General features: G+C 44.3%; 1 protein-coding gene across 2 annotated transcripts in view; it reads right to left on the bottom strand.

The window, feature by feature from the left end:
* Nucleotides 1–22111, bottom strand: part of SLC12A9 (solute carrier family 12 member 9) — a 61348-nt gene that overhangs the window by 13976 nt on the left and 25261 nt on the right. For both annotated transcript variants that reach the window (XM_085857619.1, XM_085857618.1), the window contains exons 8-10: nt 12612–12769; nt 1402–1484; nt 183–307 (exon numbers count right to left, since the gene is read on the bottom strand). In XM_085857619.1, coding sequence (XP_085713745.1) covers nt 183–307; nt 1402–1484; nt 12612–12769 — 366 coding nt within the window. The remainder of the gene's footprint in view (nt 1–182; nt 308–1401; nt 1485–12611; nt 12770–22111) is intronic.

Genomic DNA, 22111 nt, shown 5'->3' on the forward strand with positions numbered 1-22111 from the left:
CAATTTACTTCAAATTTACTAAATATGCTCTTCCTTAAAGGATCGCCATGCTTCCCATGTACGACCTTCCATCCTTCTTTCTGAATACCTTTCCAAACAGAGGGTTTTTTTTTGAGTTTGGTTGTCTGATCCATGAGGTCCCTTTTAACACCCTTTTATTTAGCGTAAAATTTTAATTGTACCGGAAGTTTGGAGCAGAAGCCCATTCCATGGCGAGGCAGGCCAAGTTGACAGAGGCGTATGTGAGTAGAAAACATGTCGTAACAATTCCTGCTATGCTGTTCAGCTTCCCTGAAAACGTAACACACTGCCACACAAATGCCGTGCAAAGGTTACAGGCCAAGATAAAGCCTGTGGGCATTACATGCCAGAAAATATTGAATTAAATAAATAAGAGTATTTAAAGAATTAATAAACAAGCAGACACAAAGTTCAACCAAATAAAATTCACCACAAGAATTTCATTCACATTTGTGGAGGCAGAGAGTGGGGCAGGGAGCGCGTGCGGGCGCGAGGGTCGGGTAGGGAGCGCGCGGGGCGCGAGGGTCGGGCAGGGAGCGCGCGGGGCGCGAGGGTCGGGCAGGGAGCGCGCGGGGCGCGAGGGTCGGGCAGGGAGCGCGCGGGGCGCGAGGGTCGGGCAGGGAGCGCGCGGGGCGCGAGGGTCGGGCAGGGAGCGCGCGGGGCGCGAGGGTCGGGCAGGAGCGCGCGGGCGCGAGGGTCGGGCAGGAGCGCGCGGGGCGCGAGGGTCGGGCAGGAGCGCGCGGGCGCGAGGGTCGGGCAGGAGCGCGCGGGCGCGAGGGTCGGGCAGGAGCGCGCGGGCGCGAGGGTCGGGCAGGAGCGCGCGGGCGCGAGGGTCGCGCAGGGAGCGCGCGGGGCGCGAGGGTCGGGCAGGGAGCGCGCGGGGCGCGAGGGTCGGGCAGGGAGCGCGCGGGGCGCGAGGGTCGGGCAGGGAGCGCGCGGGGCGCGAGGGTCGGGCAGGGAGCGCGCGGGGCGCGAGGGTCGGGCAGGGAGCGCGCGGGGCGCGAGGGTCGGGCAGGGAGCGCGCGGGGCGCAAGGGTCGGGCAGGGAGCACGCGGGGGGGCAAGGGTCGGGCAGGGAGCACGCGGGGGGGCAAGGGTCGGGCAGGGAGCACGCGGGGGGGCAAGGGTCGGGCAGGGAGCACGCGGGGGGGCAAGGGTCGGGCAGGGAGCACGCGGGGGCGCAAGGGTCGGGCAGGGAGCGCGCTGGGGCATGAGGGTCGGGCAGGGAGCGCAAGGGTCGTACGGGAGCGTGCGAGGGCCGGACCGAAGGGATAAGAGGGGGAGGAGTCGGACCTGGGGAGGGAGGAAGTTGGACCGAAGGGATAAGAGGGGGACGAGTCGGACCTGGGGAGGGAGGAAGTTGGACCAGGCAACTGATTACCTGCACGAGAAACCAGGTGAATAAAACAGCCACCCAAGGGTTACCCGATCGACTCGTTACCGTCAACGGAGAAAGCATGTGACCTGAGAGAGAAACATCAAGGTATGTTGTCAAAGGAAACTCTTCCTGGATCCTGGTAAAATTCAGTGCATCCAGAAAGCAATGATTTAGAGATGGACAGTGGCAATCACAAATGAAAGGTAAGAAAATGATGAGAATTTTATGATAGAATAGCACAAAAAAAAAGATAAAAAAATAAAAACAGCATCACAAAAGCAATCAGCCTACAAAATGCAGGAACACAAACTGACTAAAAATTGAACTCTTCAGCGAGAGATAAAGTGGTATGGAAATAAATGGGGGGGGGGGGGATAAATTTACCTCGTCTACCGAATAGCAATTGTCCAAATAAATGAATAATTAAAAAGCGGTCACAAAACAATCCAAAAAGCTCAAACTCAACAACAACCTTGTTCCATCGGCTGTATACAGAAGAGCAAGGGCTCCAGGACATCTGAGTCGATGTGTTACGGAACGTCTTACGGTTTTGAAACCACTCCTAATACGCGTTTGAAAACGAGATTAAAACGAAAGAAAAATTAACAATTTTAAAACTCCAGAACAAGGAAATAATTAAAATGAAGCAATAATCCTAAAATGCATCTGAGGAGACCAACGATGGATTTGTTAAGTTTGTCGTTTAGGGAGATATAACGATCCTCTTACTCTGCCATTTTCGCAGCCTCGGAATATCAAGCACCAGAGGTGAACAAAAGCAAAATGAAAACGAGAACAGCACTCATGGAGTGAGTGCATAGTCTCGTCTAGCACATTTATTCTGAACAAAAATACCATCATTAACTGAACATGCTGCTATTGTGTGGCCCATATACCCGTATGAGGGCAGGATTACCGCATAAGCCAAATAGGCCTGGGCTGAGGGCCTAGACTGTGGAGCGGGGGCGGGCAAAATTATGGGTTCATTTTATTATATGTAGTAATATATCTTTTACATTTCAATAATACATATTATACTTGCACACCAATTAAATAATGTTCATCAAACAGAAAATATTAAGTCAGAAAAAGAAATATTGCGCAAATAAAATAATGGCATCACCCAATGCAACTCGAAGAACCCCATTGAGCAGAATTCATGATAATGACTGAATTGCTTACAGATTCTCTGACTGACTGACTGACACTGCTCGATCGCATGAGCTCACCGAAATAAAGACCAGGTGAGTGAAAATAAAAAAACGAAACAAACTGCTGACGGACCCATTGATTAACAAATGGAAGGATAGATGGACTTAAAGTCATAGTTATGGCTTTAATAGCTCATCTCGACACCTTCTAACTGAAACGGCACTCGGTGGAGCTCATACCGCCACCAAGCTGAACAGTTTACATGTTGTATCCTACCCCATTGATTGGCCGAATCTGCATTTGCCCCAAGCCAAAATCTAATTGGCTTGTTCTTATCAACTAGTCAACTACCCAACTCATCCACCAAGGTCTCAATCCATCCACAACGTTTTCAGATATCATGCTATACAGTATATCGTTTTTGGCCTAGCTGTCAATGGTGAAGAATCACTTCAGGTGGATGAGTTGGTTGGGTGATAGTCTTTAGTTGGATCGTCTCCAGATCTTCACCAAAATCTAATCAATTCAACCTCATCACACACAACATTTTGTCCAAATCCTTCAACAATTTTTGAGATATCCTGCACACGAACAAACAGACAAATAAGAAAGATGTCATGCAGAGTATGATACTTGCGAAATCTCGAAAACAAATTTGACCTTAAAATAATTGGTGATTGAAGTTGATGACAAAATGTACAAATCCTCTTCAAATTTCAAGTCAATCTGATGATTTTAGAAATTTTACAGTTGCTGACCTTTGGCCTGTGTTGACCTTTTGACCTCAAAATAAATAGGCTTCTTGCTGATGACCAACTCTACCATTTCCTGAAGTTTCGTGAACATCGGTTAAAAATTGTGACCTGCAGGCGATTGACATACAGATAGACAGACAGACAAGCCGGTAGGCGGCGATGGGTCGCCGAGCATGGAAACTATAAGATATAGAGAAAAATGGATGTCATATAGCAGATAGGGAATCACCTTAAGATTATGCATATCAAATATCATCCAGTTCCATCTACTGATAACTACTCGGTATCCATTTGAATGAAAAGTACCGAAAATGCGGTTTGAAATAAGAAATCCCCAAAGTTCGAGGGGGTGCTCTGTGAGTGAACAAAGATCTAAATCGAAAATCCGGCTCGATTGTTTGTGCACAATGTATTCCAGACGATTAGTGTGAATTTTCATGACCATCCGACCATAACCCGAGGAGGAGTAGCATTTGGCACGAAGGCAACTCCAGCTCTCGCATTTTGCACTAATTGACCTTTGACCCCTGACCTAAGCGAAATCAGTCAATACGTCCTGAGGCAAAGTTGTAGTACTCATTGAGTACCATGAACCTGCAAAGTTTAATTCGTATCGATGCACTCACCTGGTCGCTAGGGGGCCTTCAATTTTCGCCAAATTTCGCGCATACCCCAATTGTATGGGGTGCTGCGGGTAAAGTATTCCATATATCACAAAAACCGGAATATATTTGATAGAGCATCACCTGTAGATCATTCATGCCAAATTTCATAACCCTACGTGGGAGAATGGCTTTCGGAATTGATTTCGCGTGAACGGCACAGATTTTGAAGGTTTTTCGGTTGTTCCTCGGGAACCAAAGCGTCCCGAGCAACCATCACAATTTCCAAAGCACGAGGTCATAAGATGTACCTACCACCCGAGTTTGGTCAAAATCTGCTCAAGTTTACTACCAATTATGCTGATGACAAACGAACAAACATCCAAACAAAGACAGAATTACTGACAATAAGGGTCACCTATTTCGGCGACCCAACAAACAAACAGAAGGAATGAAAATCACTCAGAGTGACACTTACCAAAAGAGGTAGAATGGCACTTGGTAGAGCAAATACCTCCGCCAGGCTGAACAGTTTACGTTCTGTATCCCACTGGTAGGATGGATCTCAACCAAAATCTAATCCCGCTTGTTCTAATCACCAAACCAACTCATCCACTTATTTTCGTCACAACTCGTCCACAACCTTTCGAGATATCATGATATTGTTGTAGATTCTCGCCCGCCGGCATGCGAGCAACCGCGTTTAACCAATGGTGGCTGCCTGTCCCACCGAACGGACAATCGAGTCGCAGCATACCGGATCGAACGCCGGAATCCTGCTATGGGTGTGTTTTGAGCACACCGCAGCCTTGTCAACACGCTACAGGGTCAATGGCCGAATCGTCGATATACCTAATTAATCACGCGGGCAGACTACCGAGAGACTGTACCTCAACGGGGCTGCTTGGAAACGAGCCGCTTAAGCAGCTCGCTTCGTTTTGGGATAACCGAGCGGGGTATTTATGGCGCAGCCCCGTTGGACCCGATCACTTTATCGGCTATTTAAAAACGAACTATATTCCGAGTGCAATATGGCAGTTCAATTAGGGAAAGGACGCAACGAACGGGTGAACACTTGAACAAGCACATTTATTTCACAAGACACATATGCAGGCATGCACGTCAATCAATGCAGCAATGGTAGTCATGCAGTTATGCATGCAATCAAGGAGAGCATGCATACAATTATGTAACATGTAAGGGACAAACCATGAGCAATGAAAAAGAGCCACTACCATCTATCTATTATGTACACACTTAACTGTTCTACTTAAAGAAATGGCGCCACAACGTTCACGCAAAGAAACAAGGAAAAACCCCAGGACAGACGAGGGGTAGACTGGACCTCTTGGTGTCTTTATAGGCACGGAGCCGTGTAGACCGCAAAGGCTCCGAGAGGCTGGGCTGGTTCCCTTCAACCTCGTGGTGACTCACTAGGGCGACCCTCGACGTCCCCTCTCCAGCGACCCACGGTAAGGCACGGTACGGCAGGCCGCGCGCCTTGGCTCCGCTCTCTCCAGTCCCCTACCACGGCTCCACACACTGCCCACAACTCCGACACGACACTCTTTCCTCTCCTCCACACACCTCTACAACCTCCAGCAGCCCCAGACCTTGCGTTCAGCGCGCCCTTTTATCTCCACGGCGCCTCGCCCCTCCCTTCCGACCCCCTCTTCCAGCACACGCGGGACACTTCCAGAAGGGCGTTTTCCTCGCCGAATCGGGGCCTTTCTTTTGTATTTTCCATAGCTTTCGTCTTTTCCGCACGTGTTGAGAATCCACTCGCAGGGTCCGTCGTTGGGGGGGGGGGGTGGGGCCATCGTCCGTTCTCCCCCGATGAATGCCAGGCTTCTCGCAACCGTGTGCCGAGGTGGAAATGCGGTTGTGGTTGTGGTGAAGGTGGTTACGATGAAGGCGGTTGTGGAGGTGGTTGTTGTGAAGCGGTTGATGAGAGCGATGTTGGTGGTGGAGGTGGTTGTTTTGAAGCGGTTGATTTGAGCGATGTTGGCGGTGGAGGTGGTTGTTGTGAAGCGGTTGATCCAAAATAATGATAGCAAAAGAAAAACGGCTAACTGAAGATTCACAGCCCGGTTACACGAACAAAATCCCTTGGACATCGGTGGGGAAATCTATCTGAACACAGACTTATAGACATAACTGATCTAAGGACCTATATGGTGCTCTGCGAATTTCCACAGCCATAACACTACCCCCTCCCCTTTTTCCAGACTCGTCCCGAGTCGTCAAATTTTCGTGTGCCTTCATGTGTAAGTTTCCCCGAGTACATTTTATCTTCGGATCCCTGAGTACGACATTTAGTGTATTCGTGTCCCAAAAATAAATAACCTACGGGCTGAGTAACGAACTAAACAAACCCACTCATGCAGACGACTTAACTACATGGCCGGAGCTAAGACACACATGCAGGGGGAGCAAACAGTGTACAATTTACCTTTACTTATCCTTATAAATTTACACCAAACCATGGCCCAGGACTGATGGACTCTGTGGGGAAAAAGGGCACATAGCAATGTCAGCGGTATTTTGAGGGTGAGCGCCCCCGCAGCTGAAGGTCGGATGTCTTCTGGGCCTGTTCAAAAGGCCCCGTGGTCTGTCACAAAACCTTTTAATGTCTTCAGCTACTGAAGGCAACTCACCCCAACCCGGCGGCTCTGCGCCATCCCACAGGCCATTCTTCAAGCAGGGAGCCAGGCTGCCCAAATGCAGTCTCTGGCTCATGAAACAATTGCAGGTTTGAACGGGGAATGTGGCTGGCTGCCCAATGCAGTCTTCGGCCTCACCCCTGAAATGAGCACAGTGAACACAAACGGTGCACGGGCTGCACCAATGCAGTCCCCGCAGAATATTGGATGGTACTGACGCAAGCAAATGACCGGATGGAAGGATGGATACAAACACTGTGCACAGGCTTCCCAATGCAGCCCCGTGGAGCAGCTGCCTACAGGGCAGTCCCTGCAGCTCGCGCGATGATCCTGGCACACATGGTGATGGATGGAATGGGGCAAATGCAAACAAGGACTAGCAGGCATGGGGTCAAGGCAAAGGCAGGCAGACAAGGCCGGCACAGGCCGTTGTAGCAAAAACAGGCCGGCAGGTGAAGCTGGCCGCCACAGGCCTTGTAGCAAAAACAGGCCGGCAGGTGAAGCTGGCCGGCACAGGCCTTGCGGCAAAAACAGGCCGGCAGGTGAAGCTGGCCGGCACAAGCCTTGTGGCAAAAACAGGCCGGCAGGTGAAGCTGGCCGGCACAGGCCTTGTAGCAACAACAGGCCGGCAGGTGAAGCTGGCCGGCCTCTTATCCCGTTCTGGAGGTTCGTGGAGGGAGTGCGGTGGTGCTGGCCACTCGGAAGGCAGGCTCGGACCAACACTACTGTCTCCCTCCCAACCTATCGCCTTTGCCTGTCTCTGTCCATACCCACCCCCTTAGTTTGCAAAAATCCAAATTTTGCCCCAACTTATTTTTTTGTTTGTTTTATTTTATTCTTATCTTTTATAAATTTGTCTCCCTAACCCCCTTTATAGTCTCTGTCCGGCTAACCTAACCTGTCCTGTCCAAGCCTACTCCCAACCCCTACGTTCCCTTCCTGGAGGGGAATAAGGGAGAGCTAACGTCCTGTGCCGAGGCCCAATAAAGCCTCAGGATGGCTTCCTCAGACTTCAGCGATCTTAACCCAAAGTGGGTCCAGTGGCCCACAACGAGAGCGAAGGGATGGATGGTGCAGAGGGGTACACTTCCCTATCTACCCTAACATTTATTAACCTTAAACTACCCCGGGGCTTTCCAAAAGCGCCTCTCCCTTAATCTATTGGTTCTATCAACCAAGATTCCCGTCGCCTGTGTTGGTGTCCTCACAATTTTGGGCCACGCCCTCGAATTTTCCCTCGTGTCCTCGCACGGTCTCGTGGCTGGGAAGCGTGGCTCCCTTGGTAGGAACTACCCTCTGCCGATTCTCCAACGATGGCACCCCCGGGCCCTGCAACTGTCTCCGAGCCTACCAGCTCCCTAAAATTGGGGAGTGCCCTCCTTGGCTACTCCCCTCCGATGCTCACGTGGCAGGCTGGTGCCCGGGCCCCTTCCCCGGGTGCCCATGCCCAATGCACTGCCCACGTGGCCAATGGCGCCACGGGCCCCGCATCATGCGGGCCCACCCGTGTCCACTACGCTATCCCGGCCCCCCATGGGCCCTTGGCCTACGGCGGCCGACTAGCCCGGTGCCTGGGGTACCCACGAAGCGATACTCACCGTTCGCAGCCACGCTCCCAGCCCGTCAACAGGGCTGCTGCACCTCTCCAAATGGGTTTCGAGCCTACATTCGCGCCAACAGCAAAACAACCTCCATTTTGTCAATTTGACTAACCCACTAACTCACTTTACACTGACCCCGGGGTCCGTTGGGTGGGAATCACTCCTCCCCCCAATCACTCCTCCCCCCAATCACTCATCGCACCATGCATACCACATTCACTCCAGACACTCAGGCCCGCTGGCCCTCACTCACTCATGTACATTTTCCACTTCATTTCACTCCATCGCTGAACACTGCCATTCTTCTCACTAAATCCCACAACTACCTCGTGCTCAGTCATCCCTTAAAATATAGCACATCCTTTTAACATTACGTTGCTAAGCTTCGTCCCCACTACACATCCAAAGTCTGTCACTGTCCTCAAATCCTCAAAAATCCATTTCTCATCCTCAATCTAAACTGAATCCCTCAACCTAATCCATTCCACGGGCTCCATGAGGACTTATCCCTGCCCCATGGAGCCGGTCTAACTACCACTAACCCTTCCCCCTAACTAGTTCCGATCCTGTGCCCGAACTGGGGGGTCTTATACCCTCTGCCTTGGAATCCTGTTCACTCGAAATGAGCTTGCTTTGCTCTCTCTTTTTTATGCGCACACCAGTGCGGCAACTCTCAACCTGTGCTCCTTCCCTGTGACGTCATGGCAGCCGTTCGCGCTTCGCGCACCTCATCCCTCCTCGGACGGTACCATCAGGCAGGGATTTCCCTCCTGCCGGATTCCAACCATGCAGCCACGACGTCATCCTGCGCATCCAAAGCAAGCCTCGCGTTTCGAAGGGTTCCCCACACGAGCACACGTGCTCTGCCCGTCGGAGCTTTACAATCATGCTCGCGTGGAGAACCCGTCCGATCCAAATTCGTTATCCCAGCCTACCTTCTGTCCGTCCGCGGGATCAGCTAACATCCACCGCGTGCGTTTCCGGACCGGATTTCACTTGAACTGCCATTTTGCGTAACGGAATTAATTTATACGCCCACAATTAGGGGAACACGGAGGGTTGCTTCGCACACCCTTGGTCCGGTTCTGTTAATTTGGTTCGGAGGGGAGATTGATTTTAATCCCACTCCTTGACAACAGTGTTGTAGATTCTCACCCACCAGCGTGCGAGCGACCGCGTTTAACCAATGGCGGCCGCCTCGCCCACCGAACGGACAATCGAGTCGCAGCCTTCCGGATCGAACGCCGGAATCCCGCTACGGGTGTGTTTTGAGCACACCACAGCCAAGTCAACACTCAACCCGCGCTACAGGGTCAATCGCCGAATCGTCGATATACCTAATTCATCGCGTGGGCAGACTACCGAGAGACTGTATCTAAACGGCGCCACTTGGAAACGAGCCGCTGAAGCAGCTCGCTTCATTTTGGGATAACCGAGCGGGGCATTTATCGTGCAGCCCCGTTGGTCCCGATCACTTTATCAGCTATTTAAAAACCAACTATATTCCGAGTGCAATATGGCAGTTCAATGAGGGAAAGGACGCAACGTACGGGTGAACACTTGAACAAGCACATTTATTTCACGACACATATGCAGGCATGCACGTCAATCAATGCAGCAATGGCAGTCATGCAGTTATGTATGCAATCAAGGAGAGCACGCATACAATTATGCAACATGTAAGGGACAAACCACGAGCAATGCAAAAGAGCTACTAACGTCTATCTATTATGTACACACTTAACAGTTCTACTTAAAGACATGGAGCCACAATGTTCACACAAAGAAACAAGGAAAAACCCCAGGACAGACGAGGGGTAGAGTGGACCTCTTGGGGTCTTTATAGGCACGGAGCCGTGTAGACCGCAAAGGCTCCAAGAGGCCAGGCTGGTTACCTTCACCCTCGTGGAGACTCTCTAGGGTGACCGTCGACGTCCCCTCTCCAGCGACCCACGGTAAGGCACGGTACGGCAGGCCGCGCGACTTGGCTTCGCTCTCTCCAGTCCCCTACCACGGCTCCACACACTGCCCACAACTCCGACACGACACTCTTTCCTCTCCTCCACACACCTCTACAACCTCCAGCAGCCCCAGACCTTGCGTTCAGCGCGCCCTTTTATCTCCATGGCGCCTCGCCCTTCCCTTCCAACCCGTCTTCCAGCACGCGCGGGACACTTCCAGAAGAAGGGCGTTTTCCTCGCCTAATCGGGGCCTTTCGTTTGTACTTTCCATTGCTTTCGTCTTTTCCGCACGTATTGAGAATCCACTCGCAGGGTCCGTTGTTGGGGGGGAGTGGGGTGGGGCCGTCGTCCGTTCTCCCCCGATGAATGCCAGGCTTCTCGCAACCGTGTGCAGAGGTGGAAATGCGGTTGTGGTTGTGGTGAAGGTAGTTACAATGAAGGCGGTTGTGGAGGTGTTGGTGGTGGAGGTGGTTGTTGTGAAGTGGTTGCTGAGAGCGATGTTGGCAGTGGAGGTGGTTGTTGTGAAGCGGTTGATCCAAAATAAAGATAGCAAAAGAAAAACGGCTAACTGAAGATTCACAGCCCGATTACACGAAAAATTCCCTTAGACATCGGTGGGGAAATCTATCTGAACACAGACTTATAGACATAACTGATCTAAGGACCTATATGGTGCTCTGCGAATTTCCACAGCCGTAACAATATATAGTTTTTGGCCCTATTAATTTTAGAAAGTAGGCCAATGTTGACATTTTGATCTCAAAAATATTTGTTGGATAATTTCATTGACCTGTTATGGAAAATCCTCTTTATCTCTTTGCTGATGACTGCACACTCTGCCGTACCATCTGTCATCCCTCAGACCGGCAAGCAGCAGCTTCTTCGCTCTCTGCAGATCTGGGTAAAATCACAAACTGGTCTAACACGTTGAACATGTCTTTCAATGCTAACAAATCTCACACTCTCACTGTGTCTCTCTGAAAGGACCACCTGGAACCCCCTCCCCATCTACTTTCCAAACAATCCGCTAGAAGAAGTCCTTTCATTCAAGCTTCTGGGTCTCACTATCTGCCATGATCTTTCCTGGGAAAGCCACATTTCCAACCCGGCCTCCAAAGCCAGTCGCTGACTGGGAATCCTCCATCTTGCAAAGTCCTTCCTCGAACCACCTGAGGTCCTGACCATATACAAAGCTTTTGTCTACAGCCTGATGGTGTACAGCTCTCCCCTCTGGGCTGGTGCGCCCGCCTCTCACCTTTCTCGGCTTCACGCTGTGGAAACCAAGGCATTTAGGATCATTGGCATCTCCCGCGGTGAGGCTGAGTCTTTGGGCCTCTCACACTCTCACCACAGGCAGGTCAGTGGTCTTTCTGTCTTTTACAGTCTCCCCTCTGGTCTCGCTTAAATATGTCCTCCCCATATTTACGAATGGCGCTCAAGGTCCGCCAGCAACGCTTCTGTTAAAACTACCAAAATCACGAATCACTGCTCACCCTCACTCTTTCATTCCTCTTTTTCCCTGACTTTGGAATAAACTCCCACACTCTCTTCAATCCCATTATTCCCTCCAGGCCTCCAAAACAGCCGCTCACCACCACCTCTTATCGTCTCCCATCCAAATCCTCAATCTTTTCTTTTCTACCCCCATTAATCCACCCCAAACCCATCTCCCTCAAATTCCCTGCTTTCCTTCATGAAAGTCCCTGTAATGTCCATCTTGTATCCCCTGTGTTCCCCACCCCACCCCTCTCCCTTCCACAGATCTCCTAATGTCTCTGTTCCCCACTGTTTTGTCCTTCCCTCTCCCACCCCTCTTGTCTCATGCCCCCCTTGATGTGCATTGTGTGTTAGCTATCATACGAGCCTTGACAATGTATACAACAAAAACCTCTTAAAGTTTAAGTCAATCAGATGAAAACTGAGGATTTTAGAAGTTGCACCTAAGTTGTTGACCTTTCACCTATTGTTGACCTCAAAAATAATCGGTAGTTTAATTAAATGACCAAATGTGCAAATCCTTTTCAAATTTTGAAGTCAACCGGATGAAGTTTGAGAATTTTAGAAATTTCGGCTGATGTTGACCTCAAACATAATGGGTGGTTGAAAATTGTGGGTGGTGGGTGGAGCCGATATGAAAATCCTGTTCAAATTTCATATCGGATGAAAATTGACATTTTTAGAACTCAGGCCGATGTTGACTTTGGCCTTTGGGGTCTTACCCAATCCAGATCCTGACTAAAAATTTGCGGTGCCGCTCCTTTCAGTCACCAAACATACCGACGAGAACCATACACAATTTTTTTTAGCATGATCGCTTCAAAACTGTGGACAAAAAACGTGCAACAAACAGACAGAGACAGACAGACAGACAGACCAACATACTTGGCAAAATACTTTCACCATGTAACAAACGGATGAAAAACATAACCTCCATCCACTTTCGGTGGCGGAGGTAACAAGGCAATCTTGAAGACCTTACCAAAAATACGGTCACAGGCGAGGGCGTAAAGGACTCGTGAAGCACCGATGAGGCACGACAGAGAAGCGGAACTTGCGGCAGCATAAACACCCAAAGAGACGAGCAAGGGGAAAGGCGCGATGGTCCGTAGGAAGCCATAGTCGTACTGCAGCAGAAGTCTATGACAAACATGCAAGTGGTTATAATCATAATCATTGTGCCTGTTATCGGAGACTGTTTTTCATTACAAACTAATAAATTAGTAATACTAATACCAGTGGCCCGCAAAAGTATTCACCTCTGTCCAAAGTTTTCATATTTCGATGTCACCTGAGCTTATTTCATGATGCTTTCAAATCAAATTCAAGCTAGACTTCACAAACTACTCCAAAATGACAAAGCTAAAAAAACATGCAGATAAAATGTGAATAAGTTGGAATAACAGAGAAAAATCAGATAATTCACAGGTGCACAAGTATCCACCCCTTTGCCTAATTAACCATAAATCACTTCAGGAACAAATTTTGTTTGAAAAGTTACAAAATAGTTGTAATAGGTTTCACCTGTACGTAATCAGTGGTTTCACTTAAAAATTAAACTCCCACACTTATCTAAGGAATTTTAAGGTGAAACTCACTTGGGTCAACCAACAAGGTAAAAATAAAGACCAAGGAGCTATCCAAAGAATCAGATATAAAGTGGTGGAGAAGCACTGTTCAAGAGAGGGTTATAAGAAGATTTCAATCACTCATTATCCCTTTGAGTACGATAAAATCCATCATTAAGGAGGTGGAACACGCATCATACTACCCAGACTCTACCCAGATGAGGTCACCCATCCAAACTCAGCAGTCAGGCAAGCAGGAAACTGGTTCGGCATGCCACTGTAAATCAAACTATGACTTTGAAAGATCTACAAGGCTCTATGTCCCAGACGGGGGTCAGTGCTCATCAATCAACAATATCCCGTTCCCTTCACAAATTTGTCCTCTGTGGAAGAGGTGGCAATAAAGAAGCCAGGACTGAAAAAGACACATCTAAAGGCTCGTAGGGAGTTTGCGAAAAAGCATCTTAATGACACTGCAGGTATGTGGAGAAGGGTTTTGTGGTCAGAGGATATAAAATTGAACTTTTTGGTCTAAATTCAAAGTGTTATGTCTGGTGCAAGACGAGCAACGCACATCACCCAGTCAACATCATCCCTACTGTCAAGCATGGTGGCAGCATCATGTTTTAGGGCTGATTTTCATCAGCATGGACCAAAGAAAGGCCATTGATCTCACCACGAAAATGCAGGTGATCAAACTATGAATGAGGAAGGAAAGTGAATGCGATCGCACGTAATCTTAAGTTATCACACTCTACTGTGTCCACCATTTTGAAAGACAAAGAAAGGATTCGTGAAGCTGTGAAAGGTTCTGCACCCATGCGATCGACAATTATAACAACGCAACGGACCGGGCCCATCCACGAAATGGAGAAATTGCTGTATGTTTGGATGGAAGATCAGATCCAAAAAACGGACACCTTTATGTTAATAAAATATGACTTACAGATGATTATTATATTATACAGTATAATATACATATGGAAATTTTTGCATAGGCCTATACAGTACATAGGCCTGTACACTATAAATAAAGCTAAAAATAAAGGTTGGCCGACTTACGACCAAATCGACTTACGACCGATCGGTCGGAACCGATCGCGGTCGTAAGTCGACGACAACCTGTATATGTATGTATGTGTGTATATATATTGTTGCGGTTTTGGAAATTCACAAAACACCATTCAGATTCCCAGAAGATCAGTTATTTCAATAAGTAAGTGTTTCAGGTTAGGATTCCCCCACCAATGTGTAAAGGGCTGTGAATCTTGAGGTCGCGTTATTCTTTTCTATCTTTTATTTCAACAAACATCCCCGAACAACAGAGACATCAGTGCATCCACCTCTACGACAGCCGCAAAATGCCGTTGGTTGCGGACACGCGGCGCAACAGTAAAAGCCACATTACACCGACTGTGTGCAAACAGCCTCGGAGCGGCTAATTTGCATAAGCGGATCAAAAGGAGGTCTACCCCGAAAGAAACCCACGGGTGACGTCAGACTTAGGGTTTCCCACGAGGCTCACCAGAGGTGAGAGGTCGGAGGTGAAAAGTGGGCGGAGCCTGGCCTAGGGTTCAGAGATCAGAGAGCGGCTCACCTTGGGCCAATAAAGGAAGCACCTTGAACGAGTTCGAGGCCGACTTTGGAGATACGTCGTGGTTGTTCACCGGGGGCGAGGCTGACTTCGGAGATTCATCGTTTATTCGGAGGCTGATTCGGGAGACGGGCGGCGCTTGGAGAGTCGAGTGTCGGGCGAGGTGTGTGTGCACGCCGATTGGGGAGATATACATCGCTCCCAAGGATATCCGTCGTTGTCTGGCGTCTGCAGTCATCGTGTCGAACAGCCAGAGTCGAGCAAGCTGCGTCGCGGTCCGGGCAAACGGCCTTGAGTCAGTCGAGCTGTGCTGAGGCAGTGGACGGGTCATAAAAGGGCATCAACTCTAAAAGAGCAAAGACCCGTTCACTCCTCAGAGCGCATCGCCGGCCAGGCCCGACTGCTCAGGCCGCAGTGAAGGCCGTACGACCAAAGAGAACCGAGCAAGCCGCTCGCCAAGCTGCTCAAGCTGCCCAACCGCTCAAGCGACCGGTGCGTGCGACACGAGGGCCAAGCCAGGGACAGCAGGGGTCACAGACCCGAAGACCTTCGAGCTGTCACAAGGGGTGGAAAGATAACCTGCCCGGCCTCTTGTAAGCCTCCGGTCATCCAGGCTCCGAGTTTGAAATAAAGGCTTGCGAGCCCTATTCTTTCCCTGGGTTTTGTATGAAAGTCAATAGCACCTTGTCTTGTATAAGTAGAACTGGTTAAGTGCATGATTGTGTACATTACATAACAGAAATCGGCGGTAGGCTTTTGCTCGCGTCTTGCCCCCTTCCCCCATTGATTGCATGCCTGTATAATAAATGCCCATTGTTTGAATGTACATCTGCTCGTTGCGTCATTTTCCTCCCATTGACTGCCATGGCGCGTTCAGGAAATTAGCCGGCTATTAAAGTAGTAATTGGTCCGACGGAGCTTGGCGATTAAAACCGCACGGCATTGCACACGGAGCGAGCGCGCTTAGCGGCTCGTTTCCGTACAAGTTCCGTCGAGGTATAAATTCTCGGTACTTTTGTCTGCGCGGATAATTAGGTATATCGAGATTCGGCGATTAACCCTGTACCGCGTGGACAGAATATTGACAGTTTATGATGCGTTAAGGCATCCGTATCAGGGTTCCGGAGTTGTCCAGAAGCTACGACTGAATTCCGGGTTTCGGCGGGTGCACGACAGCATTTGGGCTGAAGCGGTCGTGCGTGGCTGTGCAAACCGGCAAATTCGTAACAATATACAATACACACACACACACATATATACATATATATATATACACATACATATATATATATATATATATATATATATATATATATATATATATATATATACACATACATACATATATACACATACATATATATATATATATATATATATATATATATATATATATATATATATATATATATATATATATATATATATATATATATATATATATATATATATATATATATATATACACATACATATATATATATATATATATATACATACATATATATATATATACATATACATACATATATACATATACATACATATACATATATACATACATATACACATATACATACATACATATACATATATATATATATATATATATATATATATATATATATATATATATATATATATATATATATATATATATATATATATATATATATATATATATATATATATATATATATATATATATATATACACATACATACATACATACATGCATACATATAAATCTATACACAATACATACTGTATATCCACATCGACTAAATAAATCTAAAAACACGACGTATATCCACATCGACTAAATAAATCTATAAACACTACGTAACTCTATAGACTCCATAACTACATACACTACATATATCTACATCGATTAAATAAATCTATATCCACTACATAAATCTATACACACGACCTATATCTACATCGACTAAATAAATCTATATACACTACGTACTGTATATCCACATAGACTAAATAAATCTACCTACACTACATAACTCTATATACACTATATATTCTTACGATATCACCAACTTTGAACTTAGGTTTTCTGACATTAATCTCTTTTTCATATTTTAATTTTGTAAATGTTTCTGATGGTTTCATATTTGTTGACGTGTGAATCGTGTCATTATACTTATCCACAATATCCTGAATAAAAGATGACCATTGTTGTGAACCGAGTTGTGTGAATTTTTTATATAGTCTCTCTTTTAAGGTACGATTAAAACGTTCAACAACTGCCTTCCCTTCATTAAAGGTACTGTATAATGTAATACTGTTATTTTTTAGAAAATTCATAAATGTCTTGTTATAAAACTCTCTACCCTCATCAGTCCACAATTTTTTAGGTTTTCTCTTACTTTTATTAAATATCTGTTGAAAAGCTAACATAAGAGTATTACCTGTTTTGTTTTTTAAAGGGACAACCCACGCATATCTACTCCTCAAATCAATAACGGTTAAAGCATACTTGTACCCCTTATCATTATTGAGTTCAATCAAATCAGCAGACCAGATATAATCAACTTCCTTGGAATAAACTTTCCTTCTCTGAAACTTTGTGAATATTGGTTTATGTAATTCATCAGCTAATTGCTCTTCAGTCTTAATGGCATCATTAGAGCCTATAAGTTTTTTGAATTTCCAAGTCCAAGTTTCAATTTAGCACTAATAATCTTCTTCACAATGAACCTATCAACTTTTTCTCTCAAGGTTGGATTTTGTATCAGAGACAAATTATACAACATTTCTCTATCGGCTTCATGCTTTTCTTCCAACGTTGTGGTATTCCCATAATCAATATCGTGTCTCATGCACACTTCATCAACTCTATTGATTGGTTTACTCCAGGATTTAGGATTGTCTGCCTCATCTAATCTTTTATCCAAGTTTGTGCCTGGACCACAGAAAGAATACCCTGGAAGATGTAATTCCCCTGGTATTCCAGTAGTTGTAAATTTACTTCCTGATAAAAACTTTTGTATATCTCCTCCGAGTTTGTGTTTGGAGATAAATTGATTTTTTTTTTGAACCACACACCGAACATATACCTTTTTGTATAACCCTGTTATTTTTACTTTTAATATATGAAATATTTTTAGTATTAGTTTTCTTTTTACATTTGAGACAATAACTCATTTATTTATGAGAAAAATTCCTGCAGAGTGCAAAAACCTTTTTAGTTTCCAACATGCACATTTTAATCTTAATTTTTAAAACATAAAGAATCCTTAGAAATGCCTTCACTCTCTCCTCCATTTATTTAAGAAAAAAAAAATGAAAAACTTGAATTAAAATCCATATCTTGTCGATGCTAATAGTCTTGTCGAAAGTATTGCAAATAGACTTGTCAATTCTTTGTTTTCCTCCTCGGTGGGTTGAGTTATTTTCTGTAATACCACCAATCTTTTTTGAATCTCACTGGTTTCCATATTTTGATATTTATTCATTCTCTCTCTTTCCTCCCTCTCTCTCTTCTCTCTTTCCTCCTTCTCTCTCTTCTCCTTTTCCTCCTTCTCTTTCTTCTCCCTCTCTCTCTTCTCTCTTTCCTCCCTCTCTCTCTTCTCTCTTTCCTCCCTCTCTCTATTCTCTCTTTCCTCCTCTTCCCTCTCTTCTTCAACTCCTTCCTCATCCCTTACTATCCTTGAATCGCTTACACCCCATAGAATATTATACAGATATTCATCAGGATTTCTTGTTATTCCTGTATCCAAAATATTTTTTTTACAACAGGAAACCAATAAAATTTCTTTTGAATTTCTAAAAGAGCCTTACCTTTTCTTAACCTTATAATTTTTTCATTATTTAACATTCTAATTAAATCTAAAGTTGTTGGTTTATCAACATCAGCATAATGCCAATCTTTTATTGAAAATACCTCATTCTTATGTTGTAGAACATATTTATTAAAATAACGAATACCCTTTTCTTGAAGGTATGCTTGGACACAGAAATGATAATTTTCTTGAAGCCTTCTTGCTGTCATTTATGTATTAGAAATATATGTTAGAATAATATTATGGCACGAAACACCTCCCCATCTTCCCATAGTTAAATCATTTTGTATTTCCTTACTTATTATATATAATCCTGTTTTTTCTGTTTTCATGAGATAAACAAGGGCAAAACCATTATTATATTTACCCTTATTAAATTCTTTTATTTGTTGTTTACTAATCGTGGCTCCACAAAACTCATTCTCGATACCAAGTGCATAATATTCTTCCTTACGAGACTGATTTAATTGTTCCAGGTCTTCGAGGTTAATTTTAAATGACCAATTATACCCTAAATCATTCATATCATACCCCCATTGTTCTATTCTCATACAAACGATACGCCCTTCTTTATAAAAATTTATTTTAATTCGAACTGTGAATTCTGTATGACCTGGAGATAATATCAACACTTCTGTATCTTTGGAATACACAGCCGTTTTATTTAAGTATATATATTGTGATAAATCGCTTAATCTCACCAAGTCATTCGCGTCAGTCGGGTTTGGATAATTTTTTAATTTATAAGCATTTTTCATGTTAATAAATATTTTTGTTTATATTATATTTATGTCGTTCAGCCTGTGCCTTTGTATAATAATTTGATAAATCAATATCCAGTTCTTGAGATACACCAAAGATAGAACCATCTTTACCAACATAAGTCATTTATATTAGATTAAAAATAATATCATAAAATTTTTTATTTTTGTTGAGTTGAAATAACACATATAGACATAATTGACCACAACACTTGGAATTTAATTCTTGGACTTGAAATGTTTGATAAACACCATTCTGTAAGAATTTTATGACTTCAACAGGTGGTGGAAGACCAAAACTATCAAAATAATATTTGTCTTGACTATTAAAAATACAAACCCAATGAGAACCGTTCCCATCATTATCTTCCAAGTTCATAATAATATTCTTTGTATGTTTCGGCACATTTGTTAATTCATCTCTCATACAAATAACCACATTATGAATTTTTAATTTCTTACAATATTTGACAAGTTGTAAATTTGATGTATTCTTTCCAAATTCTTTCAACCACTCATCAATGCTCATTTATTTATTAGAAAGATATAATCCATTACCTCTTTTCATTAATTTTACACCTGCTTGTGCTATAGAAGAAAGCATATCTCCAACTAACAATCTCGCTTTATCAGGCAGACCTTCAAGTTTTTCAGCAAAATCTACAATTACACCACTTCCACTAATTTGTTTCTCCAACTCTTTGTTATGTCTTTCCAATTCTTTTTGAGCCTGGAGTTGAGCCTTCCTTTCGTTGGCAGTTTTCACCGCTGTTGAAATACCACCAGTCAATGCTCCAACCGCACTTAAACCAGCAAATAAAGGAATTAGAAATGGGAGAAATCCTCCACTTGTCTCTCTTATTGAATATTTTTTCAACATTGGTTTTGTCATTTTAATTTTAAGTGAGCCAGTGTCATTCAAGATTTTAACCTGTTCTCTTGTGAGCAAAACATCAATTCTTACTGCTCCTTTTCTCTGAATTGTATTAACGTTAATCGTACAAGACTTTTGATTTTGAACACAAGATGATAGTTTATGAAGATTGATTTGATCAACATATACCCCAGTTGGTACTTTGCCACTCATTTATTTAACAAAAAATTATGTGAGACTAATCATCACACCATTATCTGTATTAATCTGCAATTCTGTTTCTTCCAAAAGCAAACAATATGTATCAACTTCTTCACTCTCTCCTCTTTCAATGTATAGGGAAGTATCCACTCGATTAGACTTTATAGTTTCCTTTTGAGCGCTCAGGTCAAACGCATAGATTGTATACAAACTTTTAAATGCTGTCATATCCAAAATAGGTTCTTTATTTCCATTACTTTCACACACCTTTTGGTAAGACTTGTATGCTTCAGCAAAATCATTTTTTTCCCAATTAATTTCCAATCTATCTCGTGGATAAAATGTTCCATCTAGAGAAACGCGAAGTTGTTTCACCTTAGCATTATTCTTATTAGTCGCAGTATCACCATCTGGCTTTTTAAAAATCATCCACAGATATCGTGGCTTTCCTTCCAGAACACCCAAATTCCACGTGTAAGTAGTTTGGTTGAGTTTAACGTGTTGACATCTTCTTTTGAGGTATGACACACTGAGTGGTTTCTTTGAGTTAAGTCTTCGATTCAACATCTCTTCTGTTTTAAGATTAGGAGTATATTCACTGATATACCAACTCATCTCCTCAATTACAAATTTATTTTGTTCACCAAAAGCACTACCAACACCAAAAAGCAATCTATTTTCATTATCATTCCTTTGTAGTTGAAATCTAATTTTAAGACCATACAGAACTTTATCATAATCACAAAATCCAAATATACCTTTAAGAGGAACTGCCACAGTAAAACTATTTTCTGCTTTTGTATCATCATTATACATTCCTTTCCTTTGAATATATCCAGGGTCTGTGTTTGTTCCCGTTGACATATCAGGAATAAAACCTTCGACAGACCCCTTTCCCATTCTATCACTGAATGTATAGAGTGTAAATTTCATCATTTCAGATACAGCAGAGACATAATCAACCGCTTCAACTTCTTGTGTTCCAATATACAATCGCACACTATCAAACATTTTCCAGAAGAAATCATTTACAAGTATAGCGTTTGTGTTATTCCCAGCCTTAGTGAATTTAAATTTACACAACAAGAAACTTTCGGAGAGATTCAAATAGGTTTGTTGATTATTTATTTCAAAACTTTTTGTACCATTTGTATTCCAGTCTGTTCCAGTTATTGCATTTACCTTGAAGTAATCTTCTTTTTAGTGGAGTTTGAGATAATAATAGTATCATCCAAATCATAGATACTATCAATTGCTTCCATACTTGTATTTATTTAGGAAAAAAGATGTTAAAACTTTTGAAACCCTGATCCAAGTATTTGAATTATTTTCTGTCGTTCTTGGGGGGACAACTGAGTTTTACCTTTCTTAATTTCTTTTATTGCTTGTAATTTATGAGATTCCTTCTGAGCATCTTTTATACTCTTTACAGCACCTGCTACATTTCCCACAGCAGAAGCAGTTGAACCAATTAGGTCTTTATGTTTAAGAATAGTTGAACCAATACCCATGAGAGTATCAATTATCCCATCTCCTCTAAATTGATGTCCGACACCCCTTTGTCTCTTAGGTTTATAGTATCCTCTACCAAGATACATACCTTCACCCTTGTAGTACGGGGAAAGGAACATCCCATCCCCTGTAATTATTTTATATTTTCCCAACTCGTGTTTCCTCACAATAA

The sequence above is a fragment of the Eptatretus burgeri genome, chromosome 15, assembly GCF_056783735.1.
Source record: "Eptatretus burgeri isolate ZD-2024b chromosome 15, Ebu_testis_v1, whole genome shotgun sequence".
NCBI lineage: Eukaryota > Metazoa > Chordata > Myxini > Myxiniformes > Myxinidae > Eptatretus > Eptatretus burgeri.